Source organism: Bombus fervidus, chromosome 1 (assembly GCF_041682495.2).
Source record: "Bombus fervidus isolate BK054 chromosome 1, iyBomFerv1, whole genome shotgun sequence".
Lineage (NCBI taxonomy): Eukaryota > Metazoa > Arthropoda > Insecta > Hymenoptera > Apidae > Bombus > Bombus fervidus.
The window spans coordinates 15,415,293-15,435,680 of record NC_091517.1 but is presented as its reverse complement, the minus strand read 5'-3'; the positions used below and the strand labels follow the sequence as shown (position 1 = coordinate 15,435,680).

At 33.3% G+C, this 20,388-nt stretch overlaps 2 protein-coding genes across 3 annotated transcripts; one reads left to right on the top strand and one right to left on the bottom strand.

Moving 5' to 3' along the window:
• Positions 1–1,929: 1,929 nt before the first annotated feature.
• LOC139987714 (putative protein FAM10A4) lies at positions 1,930–19,756 on the top strand. Its single transcript, XM_072004301.1, has 4 exons — positions 1,930–2,220; positions 2,363–2,775; positions 17,690–17,908; positions 18,180–19,756. The coding sequence occupies exons 1-4, from the start codon at positions 1,938–1,940 to the stop codon at positions 18,390–18,392; spliced, it is 1,128 nt and encodes a 375-aa protein (XP_071860402.1). The 5' UTR covers positions 1,930–1,937; the 3' UTR covers positions 18,393–19,756.
• On the bottom strand, positions 3,077–13,449 carry LOC139987708 (uncharacterized). Of its 2 annotated transcripts, none has more exons than XM_072004275.1 (10): positions 13,267–13,449; positions 7,872–7,958; positions 7,720–7,805; positions 7,487–7,643; positions 5,946–7,124; positions 5,718–5,834; positions 5,303–5,532; positions 5,035–5,226; positions 4,708–4,971; positions 3,077–4,605 (listed from the first exon to the last, which is right to left on the bottom strand). In XM_072004275.1, exons 1-10 carry the CDS (start codon positions 13,337–13,339, stop codon positions 4,225–4,227), a joined length of 2,766 nt encoding a protein of 921 aa, XP_071860376.1. In that variant the 5' UTR covers positions 13,340–13,449; the 3' UTR covers positions 3,077–4,224. The 2 variants fall into 2 exon arrangements, with proteins under 2 accessions (XP_071860376.1, XP_071860387.1); XM_072004286.1 differs by having other exon boundaries at positions 5,303–5,475; positions 13,267–13,448.
• Positions 19,757–20,388: the final 632 nt, after the last annotated feature.

Below are 20,388 nucleotides of genomic sequence, written 5' to 3'. Positions count from 1 at the left end.
TCAAATTTTTGAAAACTTATTGTTAAGCTTGCGTTACACACCTCATTTGTAAATATTAGATCATATTTTTGTCTGTAGCATAATGAGGATTTTAACTGCAATTTATTTAGTTCATAGTATAAGATAATAAAGCTGGAAAATATAATGGGACAAAAAGAGCGTTATCATTTCTCTAGTTTCTAATTACAAGTGATGTAGTTCTATATAGAATGGGATAACATTTTTTTATTATATATTCAGATCATTTTATTATCCTCCGAAGTTTTATTACTTCCCTACTATCAAATGATAAAGTTGATACTTCAAAACGATGGAAAGTTGAAGTTAAAGGTTATGTATAATAAAATACAGTTATACATAAAATTAATCACGTTTTTTATTATTTGCATATATTACTAATACGTATATTCTTTCCTAGTAAATAATAGGGAAAGTTATTAATAATTATATTCCATTCAACAAGACCAGTCGATAAAAATATACAAAACGTAATTACTGCAGCTGTAGCAACTGGCTGTCGGTTAATAATACTTAAACGTCGCTTATGTTACTAGTCGGCAGCCAATAGCAGACAGAAAATGTTCTAATTTCACAGTACAGGTGGTGCACCATACGGTCAAGTGCTGAAGCTGATCGACGCTAGCATATACAAGAACCAAAAAATTAGGGATCTGCCCTGTTTGGTTCCACATTAGTATAGACAAGAACCTGTCTAATTATAAATTACTATTATAATTATAAATTAATTTTACGGAATAGTTCTATTTACGGAAACTCTTTTATGGAAAATTTACTTTTCTATCCGAGATAGGCAAATATGAGAATAACAAAATTGCGCAATAATTAAAGTAATTGCAACTTGCTTAAGAAAGAGAAATTAATTACTTACTATATTTTTTTTTTTTAGAGAAAAAAGAAAATATACGGCGAATTTTCAAAAATGTACTCATATTTGGTAAAGTATGATATTTTTGACATAACAGTGACATTGAGATCATGTTCTCACATATTTAAATATATTACGAAAAATGTACATCGAATGCTAATGAAGAACAAAATAAAATAATTGGCTGTACCAGAGGTTGTACTTTACTTTAGAGGACATTAAATTATTGACTTTTTTTTATATATTATTACAATTTTCGACGCGTAGAATGCAAAAATGAAAATCTTAAGCTTAGAAATCTAGCGGTTGAAAAGTTAAGCGTATTAAATTTGATCCAAAACATGTCTTTATTTTCTCTTGTTATTTCTATATCAATATTTATTATCGTATTCGCGTAAATACACTTTTCTATTATTATCTAAAGTAAGAAGTTCTAACTAATCAGATGTTATTTGCATAAATGATGCCAGTTGTAAACTTGCCAACGTATCAATATATGTATTCTGCCCTACCTAGTGTAGTATTGCGTATCAGATCTAACGATCAGATGAATTTGGTCTTTCCCTCTCTGTTAGTATATGATAGTACGTATCTACTTCGATCGTATGCTTTGTGTATTTTGTTGTGCTCCAAATATTAATTTCATATCTTGTGAACTCGAATAATACAAATTATTTTCAATAATATAAGAACCTTAAATATTTATTTCATACCTTTCGTCGAAATTTAAGTAAATTCTATATTATTATCGGTAAGTATACGAATTCTGATATGTATTAAAACTATCTATTACCGGTATTTCGAACATTATAATTCGTTTTCTATTGTACATATCAAAAAATCAAAATATATTAAAAGATCGAACTTTATTTGTCACATAAATTTTTTGCTTATTGACTAATCATTCGATATACATAATTGATACATATATGGTTATATGTTGGACGTGTTTACTTGTTTGCTAGAATTTTCTTTCATATTCATGCAGCATAAATGCGCGTAATACGTTTTGTATAATTTATTATTTTCATTTGTTGTTTTAGGTAGCAAAATGTCTGTAAGACCAGAGCTTCTTGCACAATTGGAAGCATTTTTCGCTAACTGCATGATAAATCCTTCTTTGTTACATGAGGATAGATATCATTTTATAAAAAGATTCATTGAATTTTTTGGAGGACAGATACCAAAAACAGATCTGTATTCAAATAATGAACCACCAAGCAAAAAATCAGAAAATGCAAATGCATCTAAAGAACCTGAACCAGAACCTGAACCAGAACCGGAACCAGAAAGCGAAGAAAGTGATATTGATCTTGATATGAGTGGAGTAATTGGTAAAAGTTTATCTAAAATTTTATCTTAATTTTTATTAACTTTTTTATTTAATCTTAATTATTTGTATGAATCTTTAATAATATTGAGATTTAAATAGAATTTATATTAATATTTAATAATATTTCTAAATTACAATTTTAGAACCAGATGAAGATACTCCTCAAAAAATGGGAAATCCTACTTTGCAACCAACGGAAGAAGAAATTGCAGAATCTCAGGCTAAACGTTCCGAAGCTGTATCAGCTTTTATAGAAAAAAATTATGAAAAGGCTATAGAACTTTATACAGAAGCTATAGTATTAAATCCACAAGCATCGTTACTTTATGCCAAACGTGGACAAATTTTCATATTAATGAATAAGCCTAATGCCTGTATTCGTGACTGTAATCGTGCTTTGGAACTAAATCCGGATAGTGCAGCAGCTCACAAGTTTAGAGGAAGGGCCTATCACTTGCTTGGAAAATTTGAAGAAGCAGCTACTGATTTGAGACTTGCTTGTAAATTTGACTTTGATGAGCAAGCTGATGAGTGGCTACGAGAAGTTACACCAAATGTAAGTATCTTCTTTTTAAATTGTTACTATCTTTCTCATAATCTAATTTATTATTTTAATCACTTTGCATATTTTCCAAATTTTTTATTATTGAAAAGATTGCATGCTCACTTAATAAGAATACCTATTAATTAATCATATTGTAATCTTTCTTATAGTATTATTTCATGTAACTAAGATCAGTTAAATCCTGTTTGTTATATTGGATTAATATATCATACTTTTAGTTATCTATTAAATCTTATTTATTATATATATAAATAATCTGTATTTGGGATTGAGAATATCACATTTACACAAATGACAAGTATAATTTATATATTCCTATTTGAAAAATACATAAATTAAGTCTATTAAACCTCAATACTTAACTTACATAGAATAACATAACAATTTGCTTACTTTCAAAAAAATCAATCACACATGTGAACAACAATAACAATGCAAAACAATTCATTATTTATATGAGGCATTTAATTTACACAAGGTACATTAAAAATCAAATTTTTTACTAAAACAAACAATATATTCATTCACATTGAAATATAGTTTATATATCAACATGGGAAGTTATTATCGAGTAATTAATTAATTTTTTTTAAATAAATATTTATAACTTTTAATAAGAACACGATTTGTAGCTTCAAAAAGAGATCATTGTTATCTCTTTCTTAATGGAAATATTTTTATTTATTTTATTTTACATAATTATAATATGTAACTGCTTTCATCGTATGTTGTTCTGATGGCTGAAAGTGTCACAGTGTTGTGCTACAATTAGCACAACCATTACACTAAGTTCCAAAAAAGTCTATCGCGCGAGTTCACTGTATTTCCAACTTCTATATTTGTGTGTTAGACAATAGGACCCACCATTGTTGTGATATGTTTTCCATAACTGTGTAATCAGAGCTGTATTGAAACACATTCAAAGGAAACACACTATTCTTTTCTTAGATTGGAATGGTAACACTCGTCCTATTTTCCAAACACAGGTTTGAAATCTTCGATTCATTCCAATCCACTAATACACTTAAATATATGTTAAGCATATCATTAACCAACCGTATCATCTTCCTTATTGTGTCATTAGTATTCATATTATTTACCTACAAAACCAACAGTACATTTTCATACTTCACAGTATGTCTTCTCATCCTTAAATGAACTATTTAATATTATCGCGCAAAATAATGTTCCAGGAGAATTCTATTTAGGTCTTGCATTCTCTTCTCTTCATGTTTGATCCAGTTGGACTTTTATCTGAAGGCGATCCAAACCTAGATTTTTGCTATTTCAGGAAAGAAACTTCTCTGTACTGCTTCAAGTAATGAACTCACACCAATGTTCGTTTCCTTTCACTCTTTCTCTTATTTGTTTTGTACGATTTGCTCTCACCTCATACCTCATGTGGCATCAAGAGCTTTGTCTGAGAATGTAGGATTACACTCAACTAGAAGGACTTGTTTCATACTCGTGTATGACTTGCTCTACTGATTTCTTGTATTTGCCTACGAGCTCTGGCAAATCGTAAGCAATGGCAACATCAAGTCTATTGATCGGACATCCACGGAAGTACGTGCATGTAGAGCTTAGTAGAGGGAAATCGTAAAGAGGATTTAATCGGAAGAAGTCTCGATAAACGTCTGGATCAGGCAAGTCATAGCGTGATATATTCTTCAAAGTACTTAAGCCCTCGTAGATATGATAATCTTGTGGATTATCGGTAATCTTGTCACTGATCTCTTTTTTGTTTCCAAAGAATGTCTTGTGATTATAGTACGTGGTTAGGTAGCAGTCTACCATTTTAGCATGATTGCGCACTCGTACCTATAAGCATAAAGAAATATTTCATATTTAATCACCGATCAAAGACAACAAATTAAGAAGATGAAAAATCATATTAATGAAAAATCGATCGTAATAACTTACAGCGAATCTTCTGGCGCTCGCTATCTTATGCTCGACCCGTTTGTCGATGGCAGTACGTAAGTCACGTAGGAATGCACGTTCCTGAGCATACAATAATCTGGTAGGTGCACCAGCTTCGTATGGTAACGACCACAATGATGTGGAGTACATTATCGGTGGCTCAGCGCTGGACATCAGCGGGGATATATTCCAAATCAGAGCACCTTGCACTCTCATCAGTTCTTCTGGTTTTACTTGATCAGCTTTGTTGAGAATGATGCGTGTCTGTTGTGGAAGTTCACATTATCCTGATGTTAACAGTGTCCAGATTTTAATATCGAAGCTTACCTGATGTTCCCTTCCTTTCAATTGATCAAGGATAGCCTCTGTTTCTGGCCCAACGTCTAACTTGGATGGATCGTATACTAGAAATATTATGTCTGCGCGGTCAATGAACCATTGACACGCATCGTTAAACGGGAACAAACGTTGGACTTGTTTTCGAATTTCTAAAATCCCTGGTATCTCAACGATATTGACCTATTAATGTAAAAAAAAATACATCATTGAAATAACAAATTTTTATAGAATAAAATTATTTAAAGAATATATTTACTTTTTCTAGCAATTTATTGTCAAGTCGTAAACCCTTAAGACGATCGAGCAATCCTTGGCCGAATTTTTGTAATCCGGAGAAAGTCCAGTCGGCGGCTAACTGTGTGCCATCGAGGATCTCCTCTTCCTCTCCGTGCATAATAATATTGAAGTAGGCCGGAGATGGCTCGGCTCCTGTGTCATTTCCATTTGGCGTTTTGCATTGCTCCTCAAAGCACTCTCTCAAACCACCTAAACACTATCTGTATATTCATGCTCCTAGCATGCTTCTAGCGCTAAATCTTTACATCAGCATTGTTTTACTATTTGAAGGCGTGATCACGGCCGACTTAGTTAAGCGTCAATGTAAAGTAAGTCGAAGCATCCTCGCACAACAAATTCTCACTACTTTCTTCGTTTTCTCGCTACTTACGCACCTGTTCTTAACGATGTCTGGCTATACTCGATATCGAGCAAATAGTTTATGATGGAAGATTTCCCACCGCTCCACGGACCCATGAAGAGGACTAGTGGCTTCGAAAATATTTCTGGATCTATGAAGTTAATGTTACATATTTAAATATCGAATATTACTATTTTAAGGAACAATATCTTTATCAGTAAATATTGACCTATCTCAGTTTGTTTATTTTAATTATGCTTACCACCAAAATGTCTATTGCTCAAGTCTCTATATTTATACAAAGACTCCAATGGTTGGATGGCATTGTCATAAACCCTCTTTAGTTCCTTTAGTATAACATCCGCGTGTTTCTGTATTGCTCGTTCTTTCTCTTCATTTTCTTCATCCAGTTTTAACAGTTGATTAATATGATCACGTGGTCGTAAATTCTCCGGTACCACTATCTCTCGGATCAAGTCTTCCTCTGGGGTAGGTTCTTCTTCGCTTTCTCCTGTTTCCTTCGAGCCTTCACCATCTCCTTCGCCTTCTTCGCCTTCTTCGCCTTCTCTTTCGCCTTCTTCTCCGCCTTCTTCTTCGCCTTCTTTTCCGTCAATTTCTCTCCTAGCACGAGACTTCGGCTTATCAGTTTCTTCCTCTGCTGATTTAGCTTCTTCTTCAGTTCCTTTCTCCGTCGACTTCTCCGCTTCTTCTTCTTCTTCTTCCATTGATTTTGCTGTTCCTTCTTCCACTGATTTTACAGTTTCTTCTTCAACTGATTTTGCGGTTTCTTCTTCAGACTTACCTTCAGCTTCTTCGCTCTGTTTTGCTTCCTCTTCTGTTTGGCCTTCTGTACTTTCACTTTCACCTTCACCTTCACCTTCTTTACTCTCTTCCTTCGCTTCTTCTCCGCTTACTTGCTGCTCCGCTGATTGACCTTCCTCTTCAGTTTTGCTATCTTGGTCTTTTTCAGCTTCTTCTTTAGAAACTGCTTCCTCTGTCTCTTCCGCCTTCGAATCGGTCGTCTCGTCTTCGGTTTTCTCTTCGTCAGACTTCACCTCCTCGGTCTTAGCTTCTTCGTCGGATTTCTCCTCGTCGGTTTTCGCTTCTTCAGCCGATTCTCCTTCGGCTTGTACTTCGTCGGATTTTCCATCGTCAGCCTGCGATTTTTCCTCGGATTTTCCTTCATCTACATCGGTTTCAGCATCCCGTTGTGCTTCTTCTGATTTTCCAGCATCCGCTGGTTCTTCTTCCTCAGACTTTTCCACTTGTGCTGCCTCCTCCGATTTTTCCTCTTCACCAGATTTTACATCCTTATCCTCTTCAGTTCCTTCCTGAGTAGAATCTGCACCACCCTCCTCCGCTTGCTCCACAGATTCCTCCTTATCCTCCTCGGTCTCTTTGACTACTTCTCCAGACTTTTCATCTGGTTGCTTACTTTCACCTAGAAGCAATAGTATGTTTTTTAATACTTTGGCAGTAATAATGAATCTTGAAAGAAGAGACGTGATATTGTATTCTAGCTTCCTTTGTTTTATGATTCTACAAAAGCTCCAGGAATTTAATCTAATTTGCTAAGGTAAGAAATTTTATTGAGTTAAGATAGTTTATTTAAGATCAGAAAAATTATATAAAAAGGCAAGAATAATTAGATAACAATCGAAAGAAGTATCTATGCTCATAAAGGAGCAGTATTGAGTATACAGTATGAGCTTGGTATAATGTTAATTACCTAACTTGAATGAATTTATAGATGTAAGAAGAAGATTAACAGGTTAATGCAAATACTGATCCTTTAACATTTACCTCCTTCTGCTTCACCTGCTTCGGCGCTTTCTCCAGGTTCTCCTCCAGCTTCAGCACTTTGCACATCTTGTTCGCCACTTTCTGCGCCTCCAGTTTCTTCTACCGATTCTTGTTTATCTTCTTCTGCTGCCACATCTTCATTTGAAGGCTTACCTTCCTACAGCGAATGTAAAAAGACATTTCCGTGATCTTCGTACATTAAAATGATAATTACTTCTTCTTACTAGTCTTACTTCTTCGCTCGCAGGTTTTGCTTCATCTTCTTGACTCTCTTTATCGACGTCGGTCCCGGCCTCGGCACTGGTCTGCTCCAAAGATCCTTCAAACGAAAGATTCTAGAAATCGTTGTGCTCCAGTTGAATATCCCTCGACATTTTAACATTACCTGTACCGAGATCCTTTAATGCCTTCTCTATATATGGTCGACACAGATCCTCTGGCGGCACTTCTAGCTCGTCTTCGCTTTGCACTCCTGAAAACATGAGTTCAGTTTCAAAATTACTACAGGAATTTGCGTATTTATTAGAAGAGAAGAAATAGTATTCATGTTGAAAAGTGTGAAAGATTATTACTACGAATATTAGTTGATTATGAATTTATTGCACGTTTGAAGAAGCACTTGGTTTCCATTTCAAAATTATTGGAATTTCAATTTCTTTTCTTCAACTTTTTTTTTTATAAAAGAACAAATTGTGTATCTGAAATATAATATTTTATTGATACAATAACATTAAAGAACCATTGGTATATCCTGATGGTCATTCATGAACGTATATGAGGTGTATATACAATAACAAGAAATGTTTATATGAAGTATTTCTCTTTTGTACGAATTTTACAAAAGATTTCACGGTTGGCTTGGTTCTATGCCGATTCTTTGGGTGCCAGGAATTTTCGTCGAGAGTTCTCACTATGCTAAACATGCGGTGCCAAAAGAAGGTGCGGAGTATTAGATAACCTAGCACGGAGCTTAGCAGGAGAGTTTAACGCCACGCGACCACCAAAAATATCTGACCCAGGTGACGCAAGATCTTGTCAGAGTCGTTACACATCGTTTGGGTTGAACGCGTGCTCGAACAGTGACAGGTGTGCCGAAACAACAACCATGCTTGATCGCGATCTAAGGAACTAGGAAAAGATAAGTATCGTTCCTGAAGAACATTAAAAGTCCAATAGTAAAATATCATAGATTTCCAAAGTTTGAGACGCGACCCACCAATGGATCAAATATTAAAATATGAGAGTAGTTTACATGTATATTAGAAAAGTTTTACTCATCAAGAATCTTTGATAAACAATTTTAACAGGAAGAAGAATATCTTCGGTATATCCTATGGAATGTAATTTCTTGTCCAAGTAGATTTATTGCTTAATAAATTGAACTTGAACAAGTACAAATATTTTGATATTTAGAATGCTCAACATCAAGAAGAAAATCTTTAGAAGAAAATGGCTTTTGAAAACAACATATGAAAATAATAGTTCAACAGCCATTGTGAAGAGAAGAAGAAGATGATGAAAAGAAATGTACAATAATGGGAACACTGAAGATGATGATAAAGAATGGTTTTTGATTAAGAATGATGTTTTTAGAAATCTATTAGAGCAAGTAGATTTACAGAAGAGAAATTAAAGAAGAATGCAAATGCTGCCCAGTAAAGTTTTGAGAACACAGCAGAAGAGAGTTACCAAGTAATTAATCAGCGGTAGTACCTTGAAAATTTAAAGATGCATTAACACCTTGAATATATTCCAAACTGCGACGTTTTGATACCAGAACAATTATTGAGAAATATGGGGATCAGTTACCAGTTAGTAACCTTGTAAGAGTACAACAATGAGAATTAATTGGATTAACTATCAATACCTTTATTACTGTAGATTATTTGATACATAGAAATGTATCAAAACGTAATATACAAACTGAAGGAAGATTTTATATACACATACATTCACTTTTACTACTATTGACAATTATTGATTATTTACTAAACATCTAGATGTAAAACAACTAGAGGAAAATGAAGAAACTTCTACAATGTAAATATTACAACAAACCCTCAGGATCCATTAGACTAAAATTGTACTTTACATGCTGTGAAATCATTTCCAAATTTATTGAAATGGAAAGGGACACAAATAAGCACAGTGTTTCAACGTTGAAGACTATGAATCCTATGAATAATGAAGATGACTTCAAATGAAATATGTCAATACTCTCACACGTTTGTCTATGAAAACATGGTACGCCAGGATCTACCTTTGGTGTTATAATATGTGCCACCGTATATAAAATCTCGGTCGATGAAAATGTCGATATCATCTTTCTAGGCAGTACCTGGGAGGCCGGTTTCTAAGTTTAGCGACGAGTAGGCGGCTTTGAGCCGAGCAACACTTGAAAATATTTATATATTGGATGAGCGAAACGTATTTTTATCGGTTATTCGCAGCGAAAAAGTACAAATACTTTAGTCGAGATTCTTCGATGATACAAAATTCATTGATACCATCGATAATGATACCAATGCATTGGAACAACAAATTGAAGAGCAACATCGACAGAAGATATACTAGTATACTAGAGATACTGGATATACTAGTTAATAATTATGTAGTAACCAACGATTTCTTGCTATGAAATAACTATGAAGAATTTATATGGAGTCAGGTTTCCTGTTCCTTAACCGATGATGCAATTTTCAAAGTGAAATTTAGTTACTCTATAGGTATAGATGAAAAGAAAATACGTAGCATGTATTGCTCATAAATTTTCATCATTACATCACACGTGTTGGTACTCTTGGCACGAGATCTTATCATTTTGCACGCTTTAGCCTTTTGTCTCTCACAAAATCAGAGGGAATCTTAACAAAGTTCTAACGATACTTAATTATTTATTGAATTTTAACTTGACTTTACGAGACTCGTCAAATTATTTATGTAGCTTTTCTCCCTCTTTTATTTGTTTTTGTTCTATAGCGGATTTCAAGATTTTATTTTGATGTAGATTTACTGTTTCGTTACTGGATATTATGAGAACAAACAAAGAAGTAAATTATAAGTGAATAGCTGCTACCGCTAATTTACAGGCGGAATATTAATTTTAGACTTTAGCGATCTGTAAGATAATATGTTGAAATTATGTATGTTGCAAAATAATCCTCGAAAATGTCAAGATACGGGTAATGGAAGTAGAGGTAAGCAGCTGTCGTTTGGCACAAGCATAGCCACCAAGGATAAAGATAGATTCTGAAGTCTTGTTCCGCGCACTGTGGCATGTATAGTCTTTAATCTTTTTGCTATAAAAGTTAAATTTACTTGAAAAGTGCATTGTTCATTTTTTCTTGACTTGCCATTGATCTATTATATTACTGTAATTATTTTTACAAGTACTCTTTCCCTATGAAAGAAAATTTTCATATAAAGATTTTTATAAAGAAATTAAATTTCCATTTAAAAATAATAAGAAAGATTGTATTAATTATTATATTGATTGATATAGATATAATTTATTTAAGAAATTGCACCTTAGTATAATACTCTTAGTATTATACTCTTTAATAATATTAAAAGTGTCATGGCGTAAATGCACGTTTTTTTTTATAGTAATTTGTAAAAATTGTAATATTATATATTTACCATATATTTTACGAACACGTTAATATATTTGACGAATATTAATTTAGGAACTGTTCGTAAGTGGTAAACACGGATTCTGATTATCCTTCATTGTCCATTACCATCAGCAAACATGTTAAGGTTCAGGTATCGCTTTAAACGGAATTCACGATCAAATTTGTAGAATTTAGAGCGAATCTGGCACGGATTTATGCCTGTCCTTATGTAATTATTTGCAAGTTGTTGACAGTCGGTTTCCATCGATTCCTAAAATAACAAATCCTTGAATGCACGATCAAAATCGTTTACTCGATCGTCGTCCCATTTCGCTTCGTTAATTTAACCGCAATACCGTTATCGTTGTTCTCCAATTGCATTTCACATCTACAATAACCATAAAAAAGAAAAAAAAAGAATGGAAAGCAAAAGAAATAAATAATAACCACTAAATGCCTACATTTCAAATATATATTCTTTTATATCAATCAAAACCATCGAAAACGAAAAATTTAATTTATTTAAAAAATTAAAAGAGCACGAAATTCCTTCAACTTCTTTCATTTCTTCAATTTACAATCATCAATCATTTTGTATTCTTTTTGATATAGATATATATTTATAATGTTTTTATAATATTTCCAGGAAAATGATTCTATTTTATTAAGAACCGTTACTGATATGACGTATATGTACATAATCATCGGTACTATTTTAAAATGATTCTATTGCGTTAAGAAGCACTATTGAACCATCGATACTATTCGGAAGGAGTTCGTAAGACGTCACGATGTATCAAGGAAATAAAGTTAAACGTTGAAAGGAAGAACACGTGACGTTGAATGGAGAAGAGATGCTCGTTAACGGTATCGACATAACAAACCAACGATGATGCAATGGATCGTAGGTTCATCGGTTCGATCGCACGTTTGCTCGATGCTGAAGAGTCTTGACAAGCCAGGCAACCGATGACGCAGACCAGTGACTTTACGTAACATTGACCTTCATCAATCGTCACACGTTCGTCAGCGCGTCATCCATATCATCGACCGCTAAAACTTCTAGAAACTTGACCACACTGACACCTACGCGCTTGAAAAATCGATGATCTAGATCAATCCTAACAATTGGAAACGATAAAATCAAAAGATTCTCAGGTCTATGATCATCTTCACGAATAATATCGTGAATCATACTCGTGCAAAAGCAAGGTGTTGCTCTTCGTTTATAAAATTAACGACGAATAAACGTCGAATAAACGACGTCGCGTAGATACATTCTAAAAAAGCGTCTCGTGACAACTCGTTAAAAATAACGCGAAAACAAATGATGATGTCAATGCATGGATTTGTTTGGCAGCTCTGTTTCCGGTTAGAATTGAAACGAATCGATGGAGAAAATTCCATAAAGGAGATTATGTATATATGCGATGAACGAGGTAGTCTCTTTAGAGAAAATCTTGGCACCAACACTTGGTTTTGAAATTCTACGAAACGATGCAACAATGAGGAGGAGAACCAATTTTCTTCTAAAAAGTTCTTGTTTAATTTCTTTTGTAAATTGGAAAATCGTTGAGAAAATCATGCACGAAAGAAAAAGAAGAATAGTACGTACGCATGTAAGACTTCGTAATGACTTCCAGAATTCCATCAACTTTGAGTATTATATTTAATCGTCATAAAACATAGAACAAAATTAGAATCGGAAACAGAGATACGTTGATCACTTCCTGATATAAATTTTTCTAAATAAAAACTTGGACGAGAAACTGCGTCAAAAACACTCGAAATAGATGAACTCCCTGGAATCAAACGATTGCGGAAAAATTGAAAATTAGGGATGAGGATGGTGCAAAGTCTCTTCCTAAAGGAACGATAAAACTTTGGAAGATAAACTGTACCAAATATAAAGATCAACTTCCTCAAATCAAACGATTGCACAAGAATTGGAAAACATGGATGATGATGATGATGATGATGATACAAGATCGCTTTCTGAAGGAACGATAAAATCTTGGAAAATAAACCGTAGCAGAAATACTCGAGAGATTAATTACTTCAAATGAAGCGTTCACGGAAGAATCGAAAGAGAAGAATGATGATACAAAGCGAACAGGGGAAGAGAAGCATCCTTGGAGGGAAGGGGCCCGATCGAGGGCTACTCACCCTGTAAGGCGACGACTAGAAAGGCCAGCAAGAGGCCCACGAAGTACGCGGGTCTCAGCCGCGAGCCCGTCATCTCGTTTCACTAGGCACTACACGATGAGCCAGGGCTGGCAGCTCGTCTCACTCGATAGTCGCCTTCGACTCCAACTCGCCCGCGAGGAACTGGCATTGTCACTACCGCCAAACCCCGAAGTCGCCCCTCTACTTCTCACCCCACAGCCGGGACCACGCGAGCCATCATTTTCTCGTTTTTTCCCGCCTGATCGCGAGATTCCATTCGCGTAATTTTCGAATACCTATTGTTTTTGGTATTTGCTGACGAGAAGAATTGCATGTTAAATTCCTTATCGTTTATTGGATGGATTAGCGTCAAATTAAATTTCAATCGAGAGGATCTTAGAATGTCCGAAGGAAGGAAGAGTGTTTCTTCACACTTTCTTTAAGTGTTCTAGAAATTGGAGACACTTTTAATATATATAAATATATTATTGATGGAGAAAGAATATACGCGTGAAGATTTGGATTATTACTTGGACTTTGTATAATTAATTACGACATGATGCATATAAATGGAAGTAAATGATTCTATGTTGCAGAGAAGATCTAGAGTACATACAGATATACTCTATAAATAATTACTCGATATTTGATGAAGTAAACATGTTTGTTTCGAAAGCGTTAGGAGAGAAAAAGAAATGAATCTGAGCAAAGAAGATCGAAATCTTTAATGTTGATGTTGCTGATTTCGTAACGTGTTGATAGCGAGGATGATAGGTTTGAATAGAAGATAACTATACTAGGATTCTAATGAAGGATTAAATCTGAATTGAATTCTTTTGACAATTTACCAGGTTCCTTCTCTGCTCGACTTCTTTACTCGAGTCAAAGATTGGTCAAAGCAACTCATAGAAAGTTCTATAATTACGAGATTTAACCAAAAAGTACGGCTTTTAAACGAGTCCAATGAAGCGTTGCTTTTATTCGAGGCTAGCAATAGTCTACAAAACGACAATTTGGTTTTTCCTGAAGTATGCAGAAGATGCCTGAGCACGACCACCACTGATTCACCGAATCATTATCTCGTACAATCCGTAGATACTGGTCGTAGAGTGGCAGTTTTAAAAATACCTCTTGGCGGCCCGGTTTTCTCGGGTTTGCAGGGTCTACCTGGCCGACAGACCGCTAAGACATTGACTAGCGACCGTGCACGAAGATCCTGTACACGTTTCGATCTAACTATCACGTCATCCTCAACCTCGTTTCCATCGTCGTCGTCTTCGTCGATCTTTTCTTCCTCCTCTTCCTACGTTTTTTTTTTTTTTAATATATGACGAAAGTCTGTCATCGACCGTTTTTCTGTTGCTATATTTTCTCATCGATGGTCACAGTATGTTACCCCCAGAATTTGGTAGGCCAGATGAAGGAAAGTCGATGACGGAAATTCATGACGAGTATAAAGATAGAGGTTTATAAATAATCGCGATGATCTCTCGTAGATATATTTTCTTTGTCTTCGCAATGAAAATTACGAAGTTTCATCGAAGATCAAAGTTGTGTAGTTACTTAATACGAGCCAATTATATGCGCCGCAGTCGTAGAATTCCTAAAATACATGCGTGATATGGGGACAAGGTCGTCATGGAAATCGGCAGAAAGTTAGATGTTGATGAAAGTAGTACATCTTTGATCTCGAGGAATGTGTGTTGGTTTTGCTAGTCAAAATAAATCGAATATCTTAATCAAATAGTACCAAAATTGTAATACTTTGAGTCTTTAGAAAATAAGCCTCTGTGATTCCTATTTAGTATACAGGAATTTGGAATAATTCTATTGTTTAATTTTTTATTTTCAACTTACTTATATTGTTAAAGGTAGGAAAATCGAAGTATAATTTCATTTTCATTGAAAAAGTTATATCCAATACATTGCTATGTTTGATAATATGCTACGTAAGTTATTATAGGTTTTCATTGTCAATGAAAATAGCGTTACATCAAATAAACTCTCCTCTTGAAATATTCAGGATGCAAGCGTAATAATTCTCACTAGTATATACGCTACATCGTAGCATTTGCAAGTTCTGTATAACATAACAAAAATCAGTGCTTGTATATTGTTATAGTTATATATATATAGTTACTTGTATATAGTTCCTTATGAAACTCGGAGTTTTATACAATACACAAACACTGAAGTTCGGAATTTCATAAAAAATTCCCAATATATATGATTAATATATATAATGTATAATAAATAATATTCAATAAATAGAGCATAAAAGATTTCTCGAAAGCATCGTAAACATATAAGGAATAGTCAATTCTCAAAATTCAATACATTTCACGTAGCAAATAACAATTTACATCTGCCTGGCTTCGATAACTAGATTAATACAAAGTACAAAAATAATTTTAATTGCTTGAACCTAAATTCCTAAAGCATGTTCTAGAGTATTTTAAACAGATATAATACAACACGATATATAAAGGTCTACTAAATTTTCCAATTATAATAGGAAAATTTGAATAGCAAAAGTCAGATCAGGACTTTAAGGACTCGTTCTATCAACAAGAACTCAAAGGCGCTATCTCTAGCAATTTTTCAATTACTAAAATACTCTGTACTACTTCGAAATCACTAGAATAAAATTTCACATAACGTGGGAAGCAAGCTCCCAACGAAACGCTTCGTTCTGAAATTAAAGAACCGTGAACACAAGAACACGAAAGATGGAAAGGGGACAAACTTTTGTGCGACGTAATATTAGCGGAATTCCAGACGTCTGTTATCGACGGTCCCAACGAGAGAGCGTGGCTACGGCGCGTGTAGCAAAGAGAAGAGATTCGCAGCGAGATGCGTGCTCGTTCGGACAGAGAGAAGCATCGAAACGACGGGCGCCTTTATATTTAGAAGCCCGGGTCGCCGCCGTATAAGGTGGTGCTTCCCTCGTTCTCGCGTTTGCTCGCTCTCTCCGTTGCTATCTCCCGTGCTCTCTCCTTTATCCTTTCTTCTTCTTATCTCTTTATCTTCTCTTATCTATAACATTATTCAATCAAGTTATCGATCTTATAGTATTGTTCAAAGGTTCTGTCAGTTTAGGTAATAAAAATATAACAAGTGTTTTTAATATCTTCGTTTATTTCCTTATGTCTATGCGTCGTCTATTTAATTCTACGATTCTTTATATGAACTTCAATCAAGGATATCTTTCCGCCTTAATTATTACATTAAGGCATATATAATTGTGACAAGTCATTTTATTTATTTGTTGTTGAAATAAGACATCCGTAGTTATTATATGGAACGTACTTTCTATTTAAATCTATCACGATGTAGTTAAGAAACAATGCTATTGATAAGTAACGTAGAAACTGACAGCACTAATTATAAATCGTTGTTGTCCTTTCTTTCTTCTTATCTTTGTATTATAAATGGCTCGTTACGGTCAAACTTCGATATTAAAATATAAATGTTGCGCTTCTATGCGATGAATAATTTCCATTATAACATTTCTACCTATTATTCATTGATATTTAAATAAACTACGATAAAACACTCTGATTTGATATAGTTCCTCTATTATAAATATTCATTCGAAGCAGAGATTTCAATGTTTCATTATTCGTTATGATTTTGCGTAGTATGTGAGACAATGTAAAATTCTTTTCATTGACGCCAAAACGATGGAATGTTTAGGTACGAGTGTAGATTTCATCATTATAGCAACGATGGGGCATAGTTTAGTGCAGACAAAATTTTCATGGTCTATTCGAAACGCTAACTGATCCTTGCCAAGGATAGGAGCTGAAGTGTAAAACTGAATTACAAATGGAAAGCTGTCGAGTATGTATGAAGTGTAAAAGAGGGAAGTATAACGAGAACAGGAAAAGTATCGATTTGAGAAACGAAGTTTACTGGCCAAATTGGCCGGTACACGATCTATAATAAGCTCGTAATCGTATGAGGTCACAATGCGGCTTGGACAGACGTGTTTCACGTCATTATGATTTAGTATTTGGACAGGTTCCTGAACCTGGACAGATCTTTGAGTTACTCCTTTCACGGAACATAATGATTAGAGTACTTTGTTTGTGTTAGATCGCAAGCATCGTACAAAAATTCGTTCTTTTATATATTTTAATTAAAATATATGATAATGATTAAGTTAATTAAAATAATATTCAAAATATTAAATTATACATTATTTAAATTATAATTTAAATTTAATTTAAATCTAATTTAATTATCTAATTAAATCTAATTTAAATTATACATTAAAAATAAAGATTCTTTTTATGTATTATTTTTACTTACTATTTACTTTATTATATTATTTGTTTATTACTTTACTATTTATTATATTATCTTGTCTATTATATTCTACGATAAACCAGTGTATTTTATATCAAATTTCCCTTTATAGGCTCGAAAGATCGAGGAACATAAGAGAAAGAAGGAACGCAAGATACAAGAAAAGTTAGAGCGTAAGAAACAAGAAATATTAAAGAAAGCTCAAGAAAATGCAAAAGCTTATGAGGACAACACCCGTACTTCCCAAACTGAGTATCCCGGAGATAACCCTGAAAACCTGGCTGACTTCTATAAATTTTTAAATGATCCAGATATTCTCGAAGCTTTCCAGGTAAATATCTACTAATCAATCCATTCGACAATATCGTTTAGTTAAATTATATAATTAAATTAAAATATATAAAACTTGTAATATGACAGCACTAGTATAATTTTTTTGGAGTTCTTACAGCGTGTATTATCACTTTAATGTCATTCCTATTCTGATATTGGTATTAATTCTTCACTAAATTTTTCAATTAATTCTTCCATTAATTTTTCAGCAAATTTTTGAATTAATCTCTCAATTAATTTTCTAACTAATATTAATTTTTCTTTTGCAGGATCCTGAAATCGCTGAGGCCTTCAAAGAAATTTCTACAAACCCAACAAATATTATGAAGTACCAAAGCAATTCGAAGATCATGACGTTTATTAATAAGGTGGCTGTGAAATTTGGCACAGCTACTAATATCCCAGAGGGTCTTCCTTTTAGGATGCACGGGTTCATGTCAAACAAAAGACCGAAACCACAGGACGACGTTGGCCTTGATTAAAGCTGGTGTGCTCGTTCTCGAAATTCCTTCTCAATTTACCTTCAGATAATTTACAAGGCTCTGAATAATTGACCTAAAGCGACCATTATATGAAACTATATAGTGTCTTATTAAACGAATACTAACAAATTAACCGTGAGCTGGATTGTAAAAAGATATATCTTTGTTGCCATAAAGAAGATTTATTCGTTTCTCGATAAACTTGAGAAAGAAGCATAATTATAAAAATCCTATATAATATAGCTTATAGTTAGAACTGTATTCTAAATATGGAATATATCGACATTTGTTATTCTGTAAACGTCCAACTGAACTTCTAGATAATAATCGAATAGCATATATTCTATATTATATTAATCTGCCGAACGATTTTACCATTTTGATTTCAAACTTGTTTGATTAATTTTAAATTTGCGATGGAGAAGGAATTACTTTATGCCTTTTAATGCTTCTTTCTTAAATAATTCTTAATTTTTAGTTGTTCATTATATGGAAATGCATTCTGGAGTAACGAGTGATACTAGAATTCATTTCTATTAAACGTACACGTATAGCTTTTTCATTTTTTCAAGTTTAATATTTTATACGTTTAAACTAATTGTCTACTTATGTTATAAAACGTTTGTTCACACATCAACGAAATATGTCAACGTGTGCTATCACTTAACTCTAGATTTAATTTACATTAATATCTATGTTTAGTATTTTACGTATATAATAGGCATTTTGTTCACTTTGCTCGATAAACAGCTGATGCTTGACTCGATACGGAACGAATACGATTTCATATGATATAATCATAATGGATTATAAAATCAATGGATTCTTTTTTTCAAGGCTAAATATTATATGCATCAAGTTAATGTGAAACGTAATGCTAGATCTCCGCTAATGCTTGAAAAGTACAGCAGATCTAAATTGAATGTATGTATTGTATATATCTACGAAGAGAGAGACAAAGGGAGAAAGAAAGGATGATTTTTGGCAAACCAAATATCGTGAAGTAGTATGATATAAAACTAGGCACTCGTAATTACTCTATGTGATTTAGAAAAGTTTTCCTAAGAGGTGAAGTTTTAGACGTACTTGATTAATTTGTTATGGAAGTCCATTAATTTTTAAAGGACATTCTTTTAGTTATTAATCAGAAAGATTCTTTTTTCAATTATGATCTGATGAATATTGAACTAACAGTGTGAGTTGAGCAATCAACAAACAATATATCGCTTCGAATGTGCATTTTTGTTGAAATATAAACTGTTATACGATGTACCGCGAGTTCAATAAATACATATAGTTCTGTGTAAATATCAACCATTCTTATTTGCCACAGAAAAATTGACAAATAAATATGTACAAAAATATTGTTCGGATTAACGATAATCACATATACTTTGTTTTAAAAAGAAAGAGAACTAAGAAAACAAGAAGAGAGCAACATCGTTGTGTCTTCGTATCTAACGATTTAAAAGAAAGGGTAACGCAATCTCAATGGCTAATAGTAACGCACTATTCGCATGACTTGCACAATAAATAATTTCCTACGCGTAAATTCTTATAAATGATAATATTGCACATAAAATGAAAAGGTACTGCACTCTTAGGAATAATTGATTAGAGATAATTAACTCGCTTTGATACACGTACAATTATACTAGGAAGTAATTTTTTTCCAACATCTCCAAGGTCAAATAATTTTCCTCATCATTTTAACTAGTAACATATATGTATATCAGATACATAAAAAGAATATTCTATTTATTGAATAGAAATTATTTCTATGTTCACAAATCTCCCAAATGCAATAATTTTGTAAAGTTAAAGGCTGAAAAGTATATAAGTAAGCTATCCAAACATTTACACTTATAATGAGGGAAATAAAAATTGTAATCTTGAAGATGCTAAAAGTCCGACTCCCTACAATAAGATAAATAATGCCTCATCGTAACAATCCTTCGAAAAACAAGGATAAAAATAAAAAAAAAAGACAACGAGA

Coding starts and splice junctions, on each gene's coding strand:
- LOC139987708 (XM_072004275.1), bottom strand. CDS start 13,339: ATGACGGGCTCGCGGCTGAGACCCGCGTACTTCGTGGGCCTCTTGCTG. Junction 7,959..13,266: donor TCTAGTCGTCGCCTTACAGG/GTGAGTAGCCCT, acceptor TCATGTTTTCAG/GAGTGCAAAGCGAAGACGAG. Junction 5,227..5,302: donor ACAATAAATTGCTAGAAAAA/GTAAATATATTC, acceptor TTACATTAATAG/GTCAATATCGTTGAGATACC.
- LOC139987714 (XM_072004301.1), top strand. CDS start 1,938: ATGTCTGTAAGACCAGAGCTTCTTGCACAATTGGAAGCATTTTTCGCT. Junction 2,221..2,362: donor TGATATGAGTGGAGTAATTG/GTAAAAGTTTAT, acceptor TTACAATTTTAG/AACCAGATGAAGATACTCCT. Junction 2,776..17,689: donor TACGAGAAGTTACACCAAAT/GTAAGTATCTTC, acceptor TTCCCTTTATAG/GCTCGAAAGATCGAGGAACA.